Source organism: Ahaetulla prasina, chromosome 3 (genome assembly GCF_028640845.1).
Source record: "Ahaetulla prasina isolate Xishuangbanna chromosome 3, ASM2864084v1, whole genome shotgun sequence".
Taxonomy (NCBI): domain Eukaryota; kingdom Metazoa; phylum Chordata; class Lepidosauria; order Squamata; family Colubridae; genus Ahaetulla; species Ahaetulla prasina.
Window position 1 is genome coordinate 210,385,569 of NC_080541.1, and position 21,144 is coordinate 210,406,712.

Here is a 21,144-nt window from a genome sequence, read left to right on the forward strand (position 1 = left end):
AAGTTTGAAGACCCCTACCATAAAGTGTTGCTCTCAGTTGCCAAGTAGAGGTTGGTACAGGCAGATCCTCCATACAATGAACAAAGAGGGAGAACATTACTACTAATTGCTCCAATGTAGGATTACAGGTAGTCCTCAACTTCATTTAGTGACTTTTCGAAGTTACAACGGCACTGAGAAAAAGTGACTTTTGACTGTTTTTCATACTTAGGACCATTGCATTAACTCCATGGCACATGATCAACATTCAGACACTTGGGCACTGACTCATATTTCTGACGGTTGCAGTATCCCAGAGTTGTATAATCAACTTTTGGGACTTTCTGACAAAGTCAATGGGGAAGCCAGATTCCCTTAACAACCATGTCACTAACTTAACAAGTGCAATGATTCACTTAACAACCAGGGTAGGAAATGTCATAAAATGGGACAAATTCACTTAACAAATGTCTCACTTACCAACATAAATTTTGGGTTCAATTGTAGCCATAAGTCGAAGACTATCTGTACTTTTGGTACTTTATGTTTCTTATGTGTTGTTTTATTATTAGTGTGCCATTCTACTATGTTTTATATATATATATATACTATATTTTATATATATATATATATATATATATATATATATATATATATATATATATATATATATATATATATATATATATATATATATATATATATATATATATATGTTGGAAGTGTCTTGGCGACGTTTTGACAAAGTCTCATTCATCATCTTCAGGCTTCAGCTTGCTTCTGGGAGCAATGTGACACATTGCTCCCAGAAGCACGAAGCTGAAGCCTGAAGATGACGAATGAGACTTCGTCAGAACGTCGCCAAGACACTTCCAATTTTATGCGGGAGAAAACCCGAATAACCAAAGATATATATATATATAGATATATATAGATATATATATATAAAATATATGAAGCCTGAAGATGACTAATGAGACCATCGAAACGTCGCCAAGACACTTCCAATTTTACGCGGGAGAAAACCCGAATAACCAAAGACCTACATACAAACACCCGCGAAAACCTCAGAAAAAAAAATATATATTTTATATATATAATATAGTGTGTGTACACACACACACACACATACATATATATATGTAGGTCTTGGCATTTTCAGGTCTTTTCCCATGTAAAGCTGAGAGTATTTTGGCAACGTTTAAAATATAAGTATTATAAAATATAAATATTAGAGAAGAAGAGAAATGAAGGAGTAGAAATAATCTATCAATCTTTGTTCTCCTCTCCAGGTGTATGTCATCCCAACACCGTCAACTAAACCCATTGCTAATTCTGCAGAAAAGCATTACAAAACATTACCAAATCTTTGGAAATCAGAATGGATCTATGATGTACCTGTGGCACCAGACAAAGCAAAATTAATACAAACTTCTCAGGATCATTCCCCACAGAAACACGCACTTTATGATATACCACCAAGCAGGTTCGATTCTAATACCCCAAAAATATCTCCAATAAATAATAAAGGGAAACCAATAGATCCAAAATCATATAATATTCCACCTATACATAGGAAATTAACTTGCCCAGAGCTTCCTCTTTATGATGTACCATCCATCCGTGATACATTTGTGCAGCGTCCAGCCAGCAACTATGATGTTCCTTCCAATGTTTTGTCTACCAGGTTTGAAAAGGAGAGTCATAAATTGACTCATTATGATATTCCAAAAGGAACACCTGTTGCTTTGGCACCACAGAAAGAAAATAATTATAATAACACATACATCATCCCTTTGCCATCATCCACAGAAGGCAATGTGGACCAAGATAGATTGTCTGTTTCAAGTGAAAATAGCAGGACCAGCACCATATCCACATTGTCAAGTTCTTCTACTGAGTCCTTTTCATCTTCAGTTTCATCGATGTTTTCAGAAGAACACATAAAAGAGACGACTATGGAGCTTGAGTTGGCTATAGACACCCTGACTAAACTACAGCATGGCGTATCCAGTTCCGTAGCAAGTCTAATGATTTTTGTGAGCAGTAAGTGGCGATACCCAGAATATTTAGAAGGAAACATTGAGGAAATCCACCGAGCAATCGATCACATAAAGGTGTCTTTGGGCGAGTTTTTGAAATTCGCTCAAACCATTGAAAGGAATGCAGCTTTGGGATCAGACAATAAACTTCAGGCAAGAATTAAAAAACAGCTGAATGTTCTCTCAGATTCCTTTCAGATTCTGGTACGAACCAGAGATGCTTTAAACAAATGCAAGTGGACACTTGAGATTCTAGCTGTTAAGAAACCTCAGAGTAACCCAGATGATCTGGATCAGTTTGTTATGGTGGCTCGTACCCTTCCTGATGACATTAAGAGGTTTTCATCCATTATTATAGCTAATGGGAAGCTACTTTTCAAAAAGAGCTGCAAAGATAAAAATAGCAAGGATCCTAACACTGGCGTGGAGCTTAAAATGAAGAAATTTGGTCATGAAAAGCAAGGAGAAGATAATTCTGTTCTAATAAGTAGTTTGGACGAAGCGAAAGAAAACGATCTCTATTCAACAGAGACAAGTCTTTCTATCCCCAAAGACAGCTCTACTTATCTACAGGTCGGTGTGGTTGGAATTACTGTACAAATGACAATATTTTAAAGTGATTAACATCTGGTCGAGACCCAGTTTGGTGTAGAGGTTAAGGCCACTAAACTTGAAAGTGAGAGACCTTGAGGTTCTAGACCTGCCTTAGGCACAAAGCCAGCTGGGTGACTTTGGGCCAGTCATTTTCTCTGAGCCCCAGGAGGAGGAAATAGTAGGCCACTTCTGAAAACCTTGCCAAGAAAACTGCAAGGACTTGTCCAGACATTTGGCAGGAGTCAATATTAACTTTAAGGTTCAAATATATATAGATATATGTGACTGAATCCACACACCTGCAATGGCTAGGGATGGAGTAATGCAATGGGATAGATAATGGGAACTGGTTGAGTCAGGGGTGAAATGCTCCCGGGTCAGACCAGATCTCCCGATCCGGTAGTGATGGCGGCAGATGATTCGGAGAACCGATAGCAAAAATCCCTGCCTCCCTTCCCATGCCCAGCTGAGCCATGTGATCATCAAAGGTTTTTTTTTTTTTACTTTTAAAAGCATTTTTTCTTTGGCTGAAAAAAATGCTTTTAAAAGTTTTTTAAAAAGCCTCTGAAGATCGCGCCGCTCTTAAGAGGTTGTAGAAAAAATGCTTTTAAAAGCTTCCTCTGACGATCCCAGCTGAGTTGCCTGATCATCACAGGCTTTTTTTCTTTTAAGGGCAAAAAAAATGCTTCTAAAAGAAAAGAAAAGCCTCTGACAATCAGGCAACTCAGCTGGGATCGTCAGAGGAACCTTTTAAAAGCATTTTTATACAACCTCTTCGGCCGAAGAGGTTGTAGAAAAAATGCTTTTAAAAGTAAAAAACCCAAAAAGTTGGCCACGCCCACCCAGTCACATTACCCACAACCACCACCAAGCCACGCCCACAGAACTGGTAGTAACAAATTTTACATTTCACCGCTGGGTGAGTGCCTAGGACAATTACAGATTGCTTATTTGCCTGCAGCTCTTCTGCGTAGTCTGAGACTGTGAAAGTATTCAGTTAGAGCAGTGGTTCTCAACCTTTATAGTGCTGTGACCCCTTTAATACAATTCCCCACAATGTGACGACCCCTTTAATACAATTCCCCACGATGTGGCGACCCCAACTGTAAAATTATTTTCATTTTGAATTTATCGCACCTGAAGCCGTATTGGCTAGCGATCTGAACTGCTTGCGATTGCCTTGAGGACGGGGGCATTAAAGCGGAGACTCCTCCCCTATTAAGTTTATCGCGCCTGAAGCCAGATTAGACTAGTGATTGGGAGTGATTGCAGCTGGCTTGAGAGGGAGACATCAGAGCAAAGATTTCTCTCTTTTTTAATCCATCACGCCTGAAGCCGAATTCGGCTAGTGATTTGAAGAGCCTGCAGCTGGCTTGTGGAGTCAACCATTGGAGCGCGATTTTTCAACTCGCAAGTATACTTCCCATATTTCCGATGGTCTTAGGTGACCCCTGGCAAATCGTCATTCGACCCCCAATGCGGTTCCGACCTACAGGTTGAGAACCACTGAGTTAGAGCATGGCCACACTGATAGCCTGGAAGACCAATAAATTGTTCAGGAAAACTTACTGTATAGCTGAGCTTTACAGCTGATTTTTACCAGTGCTTCTTCAGCTGCACTAGTACATGGATTGTTTATGGATTCAACTCAACATGATGATTTTGGCTTTCCTAAAGCATTTCCTGGCTTAAGACGACGCAAGTCCACCAACAGTTGCACAAATACCCCACTGGGAACATAATCTCAGAGACACACTAGTATCAGTGATTGAGATGAATGTTGTCTATGCTATTTGAGGCATCCTGAAAAGAACTTGCAATGGGACCCAGAATAGCATTGACAGCTTCTCTTTTGCCAGAGTTCCAAGGCCCCTTTGGGAATGGAAAAGCCAATCTGGAGATGATGAAGCTGAGTAGTTGGGAAACCCAGGCAAAGAAATAACATAAATTTTCTTAGGGTTGACAGAGAATTTTGCCATTCTTAGATGCTCAGAAAATTTCAGGTTTTTCTCCATAAAAACTATTGAGATTCTTGAGAACAAACCATAGTAATTAAGAATTAACCTGAACAATCTTGGGAATGGAAATGGGCAGCGTTTCCAATGTTTTGGAAGCAAAATGTTGGATCATATATAACCCATAATCTTTATCTGTTTAAGGATGACCAACTTTTAATTTTTTTGAGTATTATAGCTGCCTTCCCTTTTGCAGAACCCATTACAAGTGGAACAAACACCACCAACGTCCAAGACAAAGAAGCATGAAGAATTTAAATTAAAGGTAAAATATATTGTAACACTTAAATTATTAGTATTTAATATATTATATATTATATATATTATATTATATAATATATAATATAACATATTAGCTGCCTGTCAATGTATTCATAATTTGTATTAAGAATTTTTCATCGAACTCACTGGTACTTACATCTGAATAGGCACTTTACAGGATTATGGCCTGTCATTTGGCTCTTGCTGATTTGGGAAAAGGTGGCTAAAAAACACTGAAAATCTTTTTAATTCACCACAGTCATCTGGGACAATGACTGATTGCTTTATACATTCAACCTATAGTGTGGTTACTATCTGAATTCAACCACATAGAAGCTGCTTCGTGTACCAAGCATTTGTCATGCTGTTGTTTCTGTATTTCAAATAGAATAGAATTTTTTTTATTGGCCAAGTGTGATTGGACACACAAGGAATTTGTCTTGGTGCATATGGTCTCAGTGTACATAAAAGAAAAGATACGTTCATCAAGGTACAACATTTACAACACAATTGATGGTCAATATATCAATACAAATCATAAGGATTGCCAGCAACAAGTTATAGTCATACAATATAAAATAGTATAGAATGCAATATTGTACATCAATGTGTTCTGACAAAAGATTCTATGTCACATATCCTCAAACCAGCATTCTCACTAGGTTAAGGCCAGTAACGGCCGAGTCAGAATTTTAGCCACCTATACTGAAATGTCATACTTAGGAGAGTAGTCAGTATCAGTCCCAAAGCAACACTGGATCTCTGATTCTACATTACTGGTTGAATTTAGCAACTGAACCAGCTTCTTTTCACTCAGCTGGGGTGTAACCCTAATTGCAAAATACTGCTAGCCTGTAGGTGAGGCTCTACGAACCTTGTAAGTGATCCATAGTGGGGGACATTTTCACTTCTATCCCAGGGGTGAAATCTACTTACCTTCTCAACCGGTTCGGAAATGCACATGCCGTGTGCACATGCTTGCTTTGCTTGTGTGCATGCATCATGTGAGCACGTGGACCCCCTGCGCATGCACGGAGGGTAAAAAACAGGTTGCTCTTTTGAAGTAACGACTGGGTGGGTGGGTGGAGCCTCGCACCGCCATCGCTACCGGTTCTCCAAACCACTGGCCGCCATCACTACCAGTTCGGCTGAACCAGTCCGAACCAGGAGCATTTCACCCCTGCTCTATCCCTCTTTGGAATTCCTGAGTGCCAGTAGATTTTAATGGAAAAACTTGGACATATCCGAGCAAAATTTGCCAGAGTTTTCTCTGTTTCTCCCTTTCTATTTGCAAGATCAATCATGCTTTCCAGTTCTTTCCTCTTCCTTTGAAAGTGGCATGGGAGACTGAATAGGGGAGATTGCTTCAAAAGAGCTGAATTGGAGCCAGCGTACAAATACCCTTACAAGGAATTCCAATTCAAAAGTCTACATGTTGTGGAGAATGTTATCACACACACACAAACAACTTCAGCCAGGGCTTCTGGTAGCTAAAAAATAAGATTTTCACCAAGTTCTTTTTTATTGAGTTTTATTGAGAAAGGGATACCATTACAGAAATTCCAACAACTGGATTGCTTTAATGTTAGAACGTAAATTTCTCTTTCAACTTGCTAGTGCAGAGCCTTCTTCCGTTTCTTTCACTCACACCTTCCCTGTATCAGGGGGCTGCTGGCCCATTTCCCAGACAACTGAAGAACATGCAGGCATCTTTCCCAGCCATCTCTTGAATCCTTATCAGGCTGGGAACAGATCATTACAAACGTAGCCCAGTTATAGTTAAAGATGGTGAGAAAAGTCCCTGGCTGAAAAAACTGATGTTATTAAGCCATCCGTGGGATTTTGTAATTACAGGAAGCACAAGCAGGGGAGCCAGATAGCCTCATTCTATTACAGATAGTTAGAGCTTTATATTTACTTTTGCAAGCATTAGATAAGCGTGCATTACAAGTGAGAGAAATATGCCTGTTGAAGGGTTCTATCGGATGGTGTCATTTTCTTTTTGGGTGGCAAGGAGATGAGGGAAGTTTGGGATGTTGCGAGACCTGCAGTGCCTTGTGTTCTCATCTCAATAATCTCAGCATTCTGCTGAGATGGACAAATTAACAAAAGAAATTTTTAAAAAAGAAGAGACAGATTATTACATAATTTGGAACAAATGATATGAATGGCTTTAGACTAGAAATAAAGAACATGTTGTGGTCCGTCAGCAGCCTGCGGAGCTGGCAACGGAGTCGGCTAGCGATGAGGCTGAGGTGAGGCCAGGGCCATCGGGAAGTGAGGTGCGGACTCCAGAGCCTCCAGAGACTGATAGTAATGAGGCAGAGGAACAGGAGAAGAGCTGCCAAAAGGCAAGAGCAGCTCAAGCAGAGAGGACAACTCGGGAGTAAGGCCAAGAGATGATTGGCCCCTCCCATAAGGCTTAAAGCAGACCAGCACCAGCATTTGGCCTTTGCCAGAAAACAATGTTGTAGCTGCGTCTTCTGCTTTGTCTACGTCTTTGTTTTTGTGGCTTCTGGACGTTTGCCAGGAAGGGCCTTTGGCAGTTTGCCTAATTGGACCAAGGTTTGCGAGATAACTGAGGAATTTGTGTTGGGAGGCATTTGTTTTACTTTGAGTTGAACGATGCTGGGAATGAAGTAATTCCCAGCTGTTCGAATAAAGTTTGTTTTTTCACGGACTGAGTTTATTACTACCTACTTGGGCCTGGGTCACAACAGTACAATATATACAGGGGAGAATCTAAAAATGTAAAATATGTATATAACAAATATATAGAAATGTATAAAAGTAAGACTATTAGTGTTAGAAAATACAGTGTAACCAAAAAAATAAAGGGACAATGAAGAAAATAAAACAGTAAGAGAGAGATGGGGGGGAAAGGTAGAAAACGGAAAGAAGACCACCAAGAATCATTGGTTAAAAAGAGGATATATTTATATGTTGTATGTTATGTGTTTGTCATATTGTGTCATAATAAAATATTTTTAAAAAATTTAAAAAAATAATCTCAGCATTCTGAGGTCTGCAGGAAATCAATCAGATGTGCTTTAAATGGTTTAAGGAAAGACTGGAGAAATAATCTTAATGTTAAAACGCACATTATGTGTGCGGAAGCTTCTATGTTCTATCAACAGAGATTTAATAAAAACTTAAGAAGTAGGGGAAGCCACACAAACACCCCACTAGAAGAATGAAATATTTTGAGGAATACTTAAAAAAAAGGCAGATTATATTTCCCAAAGGGAGAAATGGAGAAACATGTTTTTTTAGAGGCATCCCCCACTTTCCTTAATAGCCCACAGCAGATGTCAGCATTTAAGAGATAAAGAGCTTATTGAAACACAAATATCTAGATATCTCTATTCATAAGCAAATACCTTCACCCAAGAGCCAAAACATTTTTCTATCTTCTTAATTTCAATATTTCCATGTACTTTATATTTCTGACAAGAGGAAGCATTTTAAACAGCCTTTCTCATCTTGATGGCCTTATACTAGAGCAGGGGTATCAAACTCAAGGCCCGGGGGCCGGATCTGGCCTGTGGGGTAGTTAGATATGGCCAGTGGGGCTGCCCTGGAAACAGCGAAAGACTGGTCTACTGTGCCTCTGCCAGCAAAAATGGAGCTCGCAAGGGCTGTTTGGCCATCCCAGGCACAGTTTTCACTGGCAGAGAATTGCAGGAGGCTGTCACAGCCAAAAAACAAAGCTCGTTTTTTGCCCCACCCACCCCCGGCCCCTCCAAAGTTAAACACAACCCTGATGTGACCATCAGTGAAATTGAGTTTCACACCCCTGAACCAGTGGTGGGTTTCAAAATTTTTTACTACTGGTTCTGTGGGTGTGGCTTGGTGGGTGTGGCATGGCTTGGTGGGTCTGGCAGGGGAATAATACTGTAAAATCTCCATTTCCACCCCACTCCAGGGGAAGGTTACTGCAAAAATCCCCATTTCCTCCTGATCAGCTGGGACTTGGGAGGCAGAGAATAGATGGGGATGGGGCCAGTCAGAATTTTTACTACCAGTTTTCCGAACTACTCAAAATTTCCGCTACCGGTTCTCCAGAACTGGTCAGAACCTGCTGAAACTCACCGCTGCCCTGTACTAGAGTAAAAGATCTCCCTACAGCCAGCACAACCACTGATAGGATTTCCAGGACAAGCTACACAACATTTATAGTAGGAATTCTCAATGTTTTTCTTTTCATTCTCTCTCTAGAATTCTCCACCTATAATGAAAGGAAGGACTCTCAGCAAACAAGATTCAGATAACAGATTGATACTCTCCAGCCTCTCCAGACTGTATTTTGGAGCTGTCCAGAAAGCCATTGGTGTTTTCCACAAAACTCTTAGTGATAATCAGACTCCTGAAATCTTCATCGCCAAGAGCAAGCTGATCATTATGATAGGCCAAAAGTTGGTGGACACCTTGTGCCAGGAAGCCCTGGAAAAGACCAACCGAAATGATGTCTTGCGTGGCAGCAGCACATTTTGTGGCTTGCTAAAAAGCCTGGCAATTGCAACCAAAAATGCCGCAATGAAATATCCAAGTCCTGTGGCAGTTAAAGACCTTCAGGATCAAGCCGATGAATTATCTCAATTCACACAGCAATTTCGAGATACGATGGAATGAAGGAGTACCGGAACAGTTCAAATGGCAAATTTAGATGTGCTGCTTGGACGGGATAAAGTACATCCATGTGGGGGTGGGAATGTATGTCGACTCCCCTCTCTGTGTCTCTTAATACAACTCTAGCCAATGCTGAGCGAGAGGCCTGCAAGAGTGTCTTCTCTCAATGTTTAAGCATGATTAAATTCTCCCCATTGTCAAGAATCCGGATATAAAGATTTTCTGAGCAGAAGCTTCTCTTTGTATCAACTTGACATTTATCTTCATCATCCGTACAGACATCAGTCTTGAACATAGGTAGCTTGGGATCAAGGTTCATTTTATACAACTGCATTTAAATTGTGTGTTCTGTTGAGGCATAATTTTTAATTAAGACTCTATGCGTGTTCACAAAAACTGTGTCGAATTTTTAGACATGTTAGGTTTTTTATTATTACAAAGCATGTGTGTCTGTTTGCTTGAAGGTAACTGTACTGTAGCATTCTACCCCCATAGAGGTATGGGGTGAGAATATATACATTTAATAAAAACCTGACAGTAAATTGATATGACAAGATTAGGGCTATTTAGAGGGCTTGTTATAAACTGTTGCAATAGTGTGCTCAGGCTGTTAGCCACTGTTGCAACCATTCACTTGGTGGGACAAACTCTGGTGGACCCTTTAAGATGGTGCAAATGCTACTGTGATTAACCATGGTTTCAGGTGTAATGGTATATAGTATGAATTATTTATGCAGCAAAATGCATGGTAAAGAATAGAAATTATTCAACAGTCTTGTGATTACTAATTGGTCTCGGGTCTGTCATTTATCTTAATTTCTCTTCTTATTTCCTTCTTGAGACAATTGCTCGTTTTAAAGAATTACACTATCTTCATATCAACAACATGCATCTTACTTACAGTTCAAACAGGAGCACTATTTGCAAACAGGAGCAAAGACATCATCACAATGAGAGATTTTAAAAACAGAAAAGTAACAGACAACAAATAAAAGGGAATCTTCCAGACCCTTACAACCTCCAAGGGACTGCCTAATGTGTGTGTGTGTGTGTGTGTGTGTGTGTGTGTGTATGCACATATGTATGTATGTGTATGAATATATGTATGTATATAAAAAGAAGGTACTAGGTACAATTAATCTTTCCTTGTGCAAGTAAGGTTGCTTAGCCCAAGAAGGACTTACTTGTTCTACAATAGGTAAAAATCAATGTAAATGTTTGCAAAATAACTGTTAGTCTCTTGCTTTTAGGACATTCAACATAAAAAAGGTAGATATTGTTGAATTTTGGATTTGAAGACCATTATTAAAAGCCCAATGAACTTGACAAGAGGAAGTCCTTGAGAAAAGCTTAGTTCGCTCTTATAGTGATGAGGAGTAAGCAGAAGTTCATAAAATGATGTTCAGCCGTCCCCCAGCATGTATACACAGCAACAGTATTGTTCTCTTTAGGGCAAAAGGCAGGATTTTACAAAACATTTTGAAAGATTTTCTAAATGTTATTTTATCAAGTTACTGAATTAATCTACTTTCTGGCTTTACATAACTACACTGAACCACAAACAAAATGGCCTATGCTGAACACACTAACATACAAGATATGTTACTAAGGTTAATACTAACTGAACTTACTACGTTATATGACTGTGTTCATTAAGTCATTACCTGCCCTTATGCAAATACATTGCATAAATATAAATACAGAGTATTGAAGATGCATCTTTTGTTGTGCAACAACAGTCTTTTCTAATTCACTACATTTTACAAGGAAGAGGAAAAGCTATTACTCCTTTGTAACCCATTTGCCACTACTCCTTCCATCTTCAATAGAAAACAATAGTTTACTCTGCTATTAATGAAAAAAGTTCAATATTTTTTAAAAGCTTTGTCAGAAAATATCATGTGCTGATGTTAAAAGAATTTGTTCACTACAGTGAACATAAAATCGTTTCAAGCTTATTAGACTAAGTGATATTTAATATGTATCTGAGGTTGAACTATGAAGTTCGTAGTGCTCTCTAAACTTGGTTGTTTCCTTTCATAATGAAAACTCATCTCACAACAAATAGAACAAATCAGAGTTTCAACTGGGCTACTACCATCTTAGACCAAGTTCAATCCAAAAATGCCAGGGAATTCTAGAAAGCTTGGCATGTAGACAAACTAGTCTCAATAGAGATAAGCCACATTTACACTCTATGCAAAAGAGTAAATTAAAAAAAAAACAGAATAAAAAAGAGTCAAAAAGAATATGGGAATATGAATTCCCATATTCAGATAAGCAAGGATCAACATCACACAAACAATGAATCATCTAATATCCTAATCAAGGAACTATTAAAAAGAAAACTAATAAAGGAGAATATTTGTAGCTCGGGGTGAAAGGCGGGGTCCTTGGTGCTCTCTGAGATTGCTTGTTTTCTTGCAGACATTTCATTACCCTAACTAGGTAACATCACACAGTGCTAATAAGAAGTGCTGTTTGTTGTCAGTTTATATGGTGACTTGCCTGTCTGTGTGGGTAGCCTTAGAGATTCTTTGGTTGGGCTGTTTACTGATGGCTTTTTGGCAGTTTCTTGATTGGCAGTTTCTTGATTGGGATATCAAGAAACATGTTCCCACCAACATTGGCAGGGGAAACTAGGTATACGTCCAAGTGCTATTGCTATATGAACAGAGATAAACCCCACCCTCACTGGCACTGATGATGTTACCTAGATGGGGAATAAAACATCTTAAAGGAAACAACCAAACTCAGCACCAAGAACTCCAAACCCTGAGCATCAGAAATCAAATATATTGTTATTTGTGAAGTTTGACTTTATAGATCATAGAAATGTGCACAGAAGTTTAAATTCACCAAGCAATTCCCATCTTACCAGCAGATCCTCCTTATTTTATTCCTCCACTGCAAATCCCACTTCAGGCTCACCTGAAGGCAGAACAAGAAAAAATGGATGGAAGCTAATGAAGTAGAGAAATAACCTAGAAATAAGGATAAACCTCATGACAATTAGAACAATTAATCAGTGGGACAATTTGCCTTCAGAAGTTAGAGGTGCACCAACACTGGAGATTTTAAAGAAGAAATTGGACAGCTATTTGTCAGAAAAGGTGTAGGGTTTCCTGCTTGAGTGGGATGGGGGTGGGGTGTTGGATTAGATGACCTTCAAGGTCCCTTCCAACTCTCTTATTAGGTCAAATCTGCCTACCCCCCTACTGACTCAGCCACAAAACCTAGATTAGTGAATTCGCACGAAATGCTGATTCCTGAATTCCACCTATCGGCTGAGCGAGCGCAGGGCAATAGGGCGGCGTTTCTCAACCTTGGCACTGGTTGGGACTTCAACTCCCAGAATTCCGCAGCCAGGCTTGAAGCCGAAGTTCACACCTCTTCCAGTGGCCAAGGTTGAGAAACGCCGCCCTAGAAGGAACGTGCGGTTGCCTAATTCGTGTGTCAGCCGGCAGTGCAGGGGTCTCCAAACTTGGCAACTTTAAGACTTGTGGACTTCAACTCCCAGAATTCCTCAGCCAGCAAAGCTAGATGAGGAATTCTGGGATTTGAAGTCCACAAGTCTTAAAGTTGACATTTTGGAGACCCGTGCTGCAGTGCGAATACCGCCCTAAGGAGACACTTCCGTCTTGGGAAAGCGGATTCGTTGCTAGGTTACCCGAGTGATATAACTGTAAACGTCATCACGCCTTGCCCCCTATTTCGCCGGCCTGCGCCGGAAGAGCTCGGATCACCTGACCGGAAAAGTTTTTCCGCCTGGCAACCCGGAACTTCCAGAAAGGCAGTTGGAGACGAAATGGGTTGCGATGGAGGAACCATCCCGAAACGGCACGAGCTGGTGAAGGGCCCTCGTAAGGTGGAGAAGGTGAGGCCGGGTTCAGAAAGGGGAGCTCAGGCTGGTGGCGTATTCCGTTGTAGAACAGAGAAATGGTGGCCCAGATAGATCCACTACCTGAGTTTTTGGTCCTTGTTGCAAGTACAGGTAGACCTCGACCGTTCAGCGGCGGTGACAAATGTGACTTATGACCGTTTGTCACCGTTATGACCTTTGCAGCTTGCCCCATGATCATGTGATCAAAATTCAGGTGCTTGGCTACCGACTCAGATTTATGACGGTTGCTGTGTCCCATGGTCACGTGATCCCCTTTGGTGGCCTCACAAGGAAAGTCAGTGGGAAGGCTTAGATAAAAACTGGGTTACTAACTTATCAACTGCGGTGATTTTGCTTAACGACTATGACAAGAAAAGTCGTAAAATGGGGCAAAACTCCCTTACCAAATTTCTCACCGAACAGGACTCCGTTGTGGTTGTAAGTCAAGGACTACCTGTACAGCAGACAGGAGTTTCATTGAATTTCATAACGTTAACCTGCTTAGGGAGACGTAATTCCAGGAGTAAAGAGGCAGCTGGGAATCGGTTTGATTAAAACAGCAAGTGGTTCTTTTTAATGGGGTTGCGTGGGTGGGATTTGCTGCCCTCAGGCTGTCAGGAGAGCATATTCCACCATGGTCAGATTATTGTACTGTGTTTGTTTTTACGTGATTGATTTTAGATATACATACCATTCCCAAAGTTGCTTGCTTTCCTCCACATAGTTTGAAACATTCGGGGAGCTTGGCCGCAAGATTAGAAAAAGGCCATGTCAAAGTAAGCGTTGAAATGGCGTAAGGCTTTTCCACAACTCAAAATGTGGGATTATAACTTGCTCTTCAACATTAGAAATATCCAGATGGGCACATACTTGTCATTGTGTCAACAGCTAGACTCAGTTTTGACTCGAGTAGTGAATAAGCATGGTGAAATAAAGACATAGAAAAACATTATGTTGTGGGCACATGCTTCTGTGGTTACTTCATTTTGGTGAGGGTGATTGAAGTCCCTTTCTGGATAGAGGGGTTTGCTGGTTGTTGCTTGGTTTGTGTCATTTTTTGTTTTGCTTTTATTACAGTATTATTGCTCTCTATGTTTTTATCTGGGTCCTGCCCAGGGTCACAAGGAATAGGGAGTTATAAACATTTTGTAATAAAATTAAAACAAATCATCTTACACCTATAAAGTAGAAATGTAGTGTCCTGAAAATAACTAGTATGTTGTGAAACAGCAACTTAAAAAATGCCAGAATAGTTTTGGACTGCCTAAGAAAATATTACATATACATAGATCATGGCATGCAGTAATATTTAGTTTGTGTTACTTAGACTTCCAATAGAGGAGAATATATGTACCTTAGTTGACCAACTGTAATTTTTCCATGTATAGGACATCTATGCAAATTCAAATGGGTAAAAACATTGCATGCAAAGTAAGTAAAAGATATTGAATTTAAATATTATTAAATTCTTTTTCTAAAATTGTATATAATTTATTATATTCCCCAGGTTGACAAAAATGCAGAATTAGTAGCCCAATGGTACTATTGCACTCTAAGTCAAGAAAAATTAAGCAGACCTATAGCAGCTTGTGAACTTGGCAGGTAAGATTACACTTTAAATTCTTTTTCAGACAAAGTGTCACATGCTTTGAATAAATTTGAATGAGAAAGCCTATTTTTCACTATATATTTTCTGCTATAGGCTTTACAACAAAGATGCAGTCATTGAATTTTTGCTGGATAAATCTTCTGATAAAGTCCTTGTGGAAGCTGCATCCCATATCAAGAGTATTAAGGTATGTTAACATTTCAAATACGTGTTAATGATTATAGTACACAAGTTAAACGGAGAGTCACAAAATTTATCTTTATTTTTTTGACATAAACTTCCTTGATATTAATGAAACTTTGAAGCATCTCACTTATGCGGTATGAAGTGTTTTTTTCAGTGAGACCAGTCTATCAGGGCAACCTGACTATTTTGTGTTAAATTTAAATTTACTGATCAATTTATTTATTTGTCAGTAAATTTAAATAGTATGTTTAAAAAAAATTGGGAACACGTGAAATGCATTTTTCAAAACCAAACACCAACATATTTCTTTTTTGCTTCTGTGACATAAATATATGCTGTTAGACTGCTGCTTTTTACTTATACTGCCTCCTTTTCACTTTTTATGCCTAAACACTGTCACAATTATTTCTATAAAGAAGGAAGATTTTGTCCTTCCCTCATGCTTTTAAACTTATAAAGGTCCATTGGTGTTGTTTAACCTAATTCGAGAAAAATGCTTTTATCATCAGAAACTGCCTGCTTGCATCTACACCCTATGACCAAATATATTTCCTTCTAGAATATTCGTATTTTTCATACACTACTGTTGTCTTCCAATTTAGGTGATACTTCCTTTATCATAGTGTCAAGTTACATAACATGGTTTATTTCTTGCAGAATGTCATAGAATTGAATCTCTCAGACAATCCGGCTTGGACTGGTGACAAGGGTAATACAAAAGGCGATAAATACGCTGACATCCAAAGTGCACGTTTTATTTGCCCTGTGGTTGGATTGGAAATGAATGGAAGGCATCGGTAAGTGTTTCCAATTTAATCAGGTTATAAATAACATGCTTTGCTGTCTTTTTTTAAAGTATGGCCTTTTTCATAAAAAGATTGCTTGTTCTGTTCCATAATCTTTCCAAACTATGAAAATAGAAGATGTAAAACATTATTGAATGCTAACATTATAAAAACTGTTCAGTAGATGTACAATGTACAGTGCAAAAAATTATAATTACGTGTGACTCCAAGTGTTTGATGAGGTAGTAACAAATAGCTCAGTGAAAATAATATCCCCGTGAAAAACCATATTCTATGTCAGATATCATTCAGAAAAATAAAGAATAAAACTGGCATTAATATGGCATTGCTTATGTACAAATCTTTGGTAAGATTTATTTGAATGATGCATGGAATCGTGACTAAAAGGTAGAGAGAAACAAACAATCAAACTCAAGAGAGGCACCAAGTACACTCTACATCCGTGATGGCAAACCTATGGCACGTGTACCACAGGTGGCACGCAGAGCCCTCTCTGTGGGCATGCGTGCCATCGCAAGCTGCTTTTCTGGTTTCCAGCGCACCATCTGGTCTTCATGAACACCAGAAAGCCACCTAAAAAATGCAACAACAAAAAAAAAAGACTAAAAAACATGTGTGCGCTGGCCAGCTGTTCTTCGGGTTTCCAGCACTTCAGCACATGCACACGCATCCATGCGCGTTTCGGTTTGGGCACTTGGTGCCGAAAAGGTTCGCCATCACTGCTTACGCAGTTGGATGATTTGAGGGGGCACACAATTGCCTCCCTCCATCTCTGTTCCAATCCAGAAAACATCCACCATGATATTTTCTAACTATGATTGAACGTTCTAATTTTGTCAGGTAGAGATTCCTCTAATGTACACAACAAAAAACACTGTCAGTGATTACACTAAATAGCCATTTGTTCGCTTGCTTGCAGTCTTCATAAAATATGAGAGAGGCAAGATACTGCAATTGTTGCCCAGGTTCATGGATTCCATTGCAGGCACAGCATTCAGGCCCGTTCTCAGATACTCAGATACTGTCTGCTCCTACTTACTGCTGCTGCTTAGCAACATCCAGTCACTCTTTATTTGGAACACCAAGGCCAGTGTATCTTGATTGTTGTCATCACCAAGCAGTAAGTAACAGCTGCTGTCATCACTCCCAGTGAAGCATTTGCTTCACCATTACCCCAGGTCCTAGCAGCTGATCCAGGCAAACATACTACCACTCGACAACATTTGATGCCACCAAATAACGGATCTCACACTATATGAGACAGTCATATCTGTCTCAAACATACCAAGGTTTCTGGTTCCTGGTCCATTTTAAATGTTATCAGAAGCACCTGGAGGCCTACTCCTCACAATGCTTTTCCTTAACTACTCTGTTCGACTCCAGCTTGATAAGCAGGTGACAGTCATGGCTAGGAAGTCCTTTGTACAGCTCCTTCTTGTGTGCCATTCCTGGATCGGCAGATTCTGTTTACAATCAATCACGCCTTAGTCACCTCCAGATTGGACTACATACACTACATGGGGTTTGCCCTTGGAGACTAACCCAAGGCTTCAACTAGTACAAAATGCAGCAGCATGAACACATAGAGCACATTACACCTCTGCTCCATGAGCTAAGTTGGTTGCCAGTTTGCTTTCAGGTCTCACTCAAGGTGCTGTTTTTGACTTTTAAAGTCCTTCATGGCATGGGACCAGGTGTGTGAGGGACTGCACCTCTCCAGTTATTTCAACCTGCCCCGTTAGATCTGGCAGAAGAGACATGCTGTGTGTACGATCAGTAGGGGCCTCCATTTGGTGGGTCCCAGGCAGTGGTGGGATGCAACCGGTTTAACAACCGGCTTGGTGGGTGTGCCTAATACGCTTGCGCACAATATTCAAAATATAGCAATTTGAAGCAGCTGCTTACCTTCTAAGGCAGCCCTGGTAAATAGAACAGCGGAGGTGTGGAAATCAACTGTGCCGTGTGAATCAGCTGAGCCAAAAAGAAAGAAATATAGTACAAGATAGGGCGGGGGCAGGGCCAGCTGATTATAGGAACTACCGGTTTGCCCGAACCGACTGAATCCCACCCCTGGTCCCAGGGGATGTGCCTTCTCTGTTGTGCCCACCTTATGGAACAAGAAATGAGAGATATGCTTAGATGACCCCATTACTGAGATGGCAATTTTCATCCTCTCTTTATATAGGGGTTTGTATATTTGTTTTTTATACTATTTATCTCTTTATGAGATAAATTTTTATCTTTTTATTTTTAAAGATTTTTATATTCCTTTAATATCTATTGTTTTAATATTTGTTATTTTTATGCAATTGTTGTGTACCCCCCAGAGTTGTTTTTGGTGAGGTGGACAGCTGTACAAATTTGGTTAATAAATACATGAATAAAATTCTGAAGGCTCTGCATGTTCAAGCTTTCACCATTACTGCTGACAAAGTCCTTACAGCTTAATAGCCCAATGGGTCCAATCCTTCTCAGCCATCACCATCTGTTGACATATTTATGCAACTGAACTGTGGTGCCTGCAATAAACCATTATATATTCTCAACATTGTCATTCATAATATCTTGCACATATCTTCTTTATATCACAAGAGATTTAGATGTTCATATATGAGACAGTTCACATGTGAGGTTTTGGGGGTGAGATCACTATGGTTCATCACACTGTCAACCAGATGTTCAGACTTGACTTGGCCTTTTTATCCACCTGTTGAGTCCTTCCCAAAGACCTGGGATAGACAGAAGTGGATGTTTGATGATATTACAGATACCATTGTAGGATGTAAGCTGTTCCATTTGCAATTGATAGATTTGTCAATGCTGATGGTGTTCAAGTGGTGCACCAGTTGTTTTGAGACTGCACCCAAGAGGCCTAAGCATGATTGGTACTAACTTTGCTTTCTTGTTCTTTGTCTTATTAAATTATATTATGTATTCATTATATCCAATTAATATAGTTATTGCATGCTTATGCTTATATATATATGCTTGTATATTATGTATTTCATGCTTATGCTTGTATATCCTGTTGTGACAAAATAAATAATAAATAAATAAATAAATAAATTTATTTGCCACCTATCTCACCATGGGGTTATTCTAGGTGGCTTACAACAATTACAAACAAGAACATAAAAAGGAAGGTTAAGCAAAGTGAAAGTAAAATAATAGAACACTAAATTAAAGAAAAAGACAACAAAGGAATAGAATAGAATAGAATAGAATAGAATAGAATAGAATAGAATAGAATAGAATAGAATAGAATTTTTAATTGGCCAAGTGTGATTGGACACAGAAGGAATTTGTCTTGGTGCATATGCTCTCAATGTACATAAAAGAAAAGATACGTTCATCAAGAATCATAAGGTACAACATTTAATGATAGTCATAGGGTACAAATAAGCAATCGGGAAACAATATCAATATAAATCGTAAGGATACAAGCAACAAAGCTACAGTCATACAGTCATAAGTGGAAGGAGATGGGTGATGGGAATGATGAGAAGATTAATAGTACTGCAGACTTAGTAACTAGTTTGACAGTGTTGAGGGAATTATTTGTTTAGCAGAGTGATGGCATTCGGGAAAAAACTGTTCTTGTTGTTCTGATATGCATTGCTCTACAGTGTTGTTTTGAGGGTAGGAGTTGAAACAGTTTATATCCAGGACGTGAAGGGTCTGTAAATATTTTCACAGCCCTCTTTTTGACTCGTGCAGTATACAGGTCCTCAATGGAAGGCAGGTTGGTAGCAATATATTAATATGACTAATAAAAAGATGGGTGAGTGGGGAGCGGGGGGGGGGTAGGGGTAGGTGGAATTTGTTGTTTATCTAGCGCCACCTCCAGAGTAGATCTCCCCCATTGGGACTTCAGGCCAACCAGCAGGTTGTTGAAATCTGACAAGTCTTCATGAATGCTAAAAAGTCCAATTATATTACAGTATTTGCTCCGTTGTGATGCTTTTGGCATCTGAAATTTTTCCCATTCCTGCTGTATAAGATTCCTTGGCTAAGAAACCTTTGATGACATTGAGTTAGGTAAATCCATATTCTTAAGCAAATGAAGGAAAAGTTCTTTTTTAAAAAACATCCATATACAGACAGAACTCAGCTAAATATTTAGTCTAAAATGTTTTTATATGTTTCCTAGCCAATGTGATTGAAGTTGCAGCTTAAACTAGATTTGACTAGATTTGACTAAAAACTTCATGTTTTTATTTAGCATGTGATTTTTTAAAAATAGTTCTGAGCAAGTTAGAATTATTTATGCTATGGTTTGAGGGTTGGAGAAGCAGCACATGGGCTAGCCTGAAACCCACATACAAGCATATTTACTCAGGCAGATTTATTACTCAGTATGTCACAGGAATGAAGACCATGTTTGCAATACCCTGTGATGGGGTTTCAAGTTCTTATTGGATTATTTTTTTAATTAAGAATTTATATTAAAAAAAGAATTCTGGAATTAGTGAAGGAGCAAAATTGGCTGTACTTGAGTGAATTCTTCTTCTATTCACCCTTTGTCCTTAGTCTCTTATGAACTCCCTGGAGCATAGTTTTTTTAAAAAAACAACAACACCCTGTAATGTAACATCAAATGGCTTCAAGGCAGATGCAGATAATTTATTATCAATAGTATAAATTATGAACTATAATTATAGTCCCTAACTATACAATTGTGTGTTAAAATGAAAAAGAGTAATGTAGATACAAAATAGAAACTCCAAACAAGACAGAAAATACACATTGAAGGTGGTCTTACTTTTTCCCCTGCTTCTTGCATCTTTCTGTTCTCACAAACATAAGAAACTGCCAGATTCCCAATTTCTTCTGAATACACTTTTTAAAGAAATAAATATATGCAGCAGTGAGTACTATTCTCACTGGTTTTACTGTTAGGTCCTGGAAAATGTGTCGTGCTTGACTCTTCCTTATTTCATTCAGATCCTTGTTAACCCCACCTTTTCCTTCACAGTAAGCCAAACATAACATATGATTATACAGTCATTAGTATTTACAGTGGATTGTTTACAGCAGCCTTGGAACTTGTTGTACAATTAGCTCTCAATGTATTCAGTAGGACTTTGTTGCAAATACATATTCATTAATTACCAAAATTCTTACCTTTACATTATCGGAG

General features: G+C 39.1%; 2 protein-coding genes across 3 annotated transcripts in view; both read left to right on the top strand.

The window, feature by feature from the left end:
- CASS4 (Cas scaffold protein family member 4) overlaps positions 1–10,275 on the top strand; it is a 67,159-nt gene extending 56,884 nt beyond the window's left edge. For both annotated transcript variants that reach the window (XM_058178524.1, XM_058178525.1), the window contains exons 5-7: positions 1,272–2,594; positions 4,827–4,895; positions 9,110–10,275. In XM_058178524.1, coding sequence (XP_058034507.1) covers positions 1,272–2,594; positions 4,827–4,895; positions 9,110–9,523 — 1,806 coding nt within the window. In that variant the 3' untranslated portion in view covers positions 9,524–10,275. The remainder of the gene's footprint in view (positions 1–1,271; positions 2,595–4,826; positions 4,896–9,109) is intronic.
- Positions 10,276–13,242: 2,967 nt separating this feature from the next.
- Positions 13,243–21,144, top strand: part of RTF2 (replication termination factor 2) — a 68,272-nt gene continuing 60,370 nt past the window's right edge. Inside the window, exons 1-4 of the mRNA XM_058176910.1 lie at positions 13,243–13,397; positions 14,911–15,005; positions 15,106–15,199; positions 15,856–15,995. Coding sequence (XP_058032893.1) covers positions 13,329–13,397; positions 14,911–15,005; positions 15,106–15,199; positions 15,856–15,995 — 398 coding nt within the window. The 5' untranslated portion in view covers positions 13,243–13,328. The remainder of the gene's footprint in view (positions 13,398–14,910; positions 15,006–15,105; positions 15,200–15,855; positions 15,996–21,144) is intronic.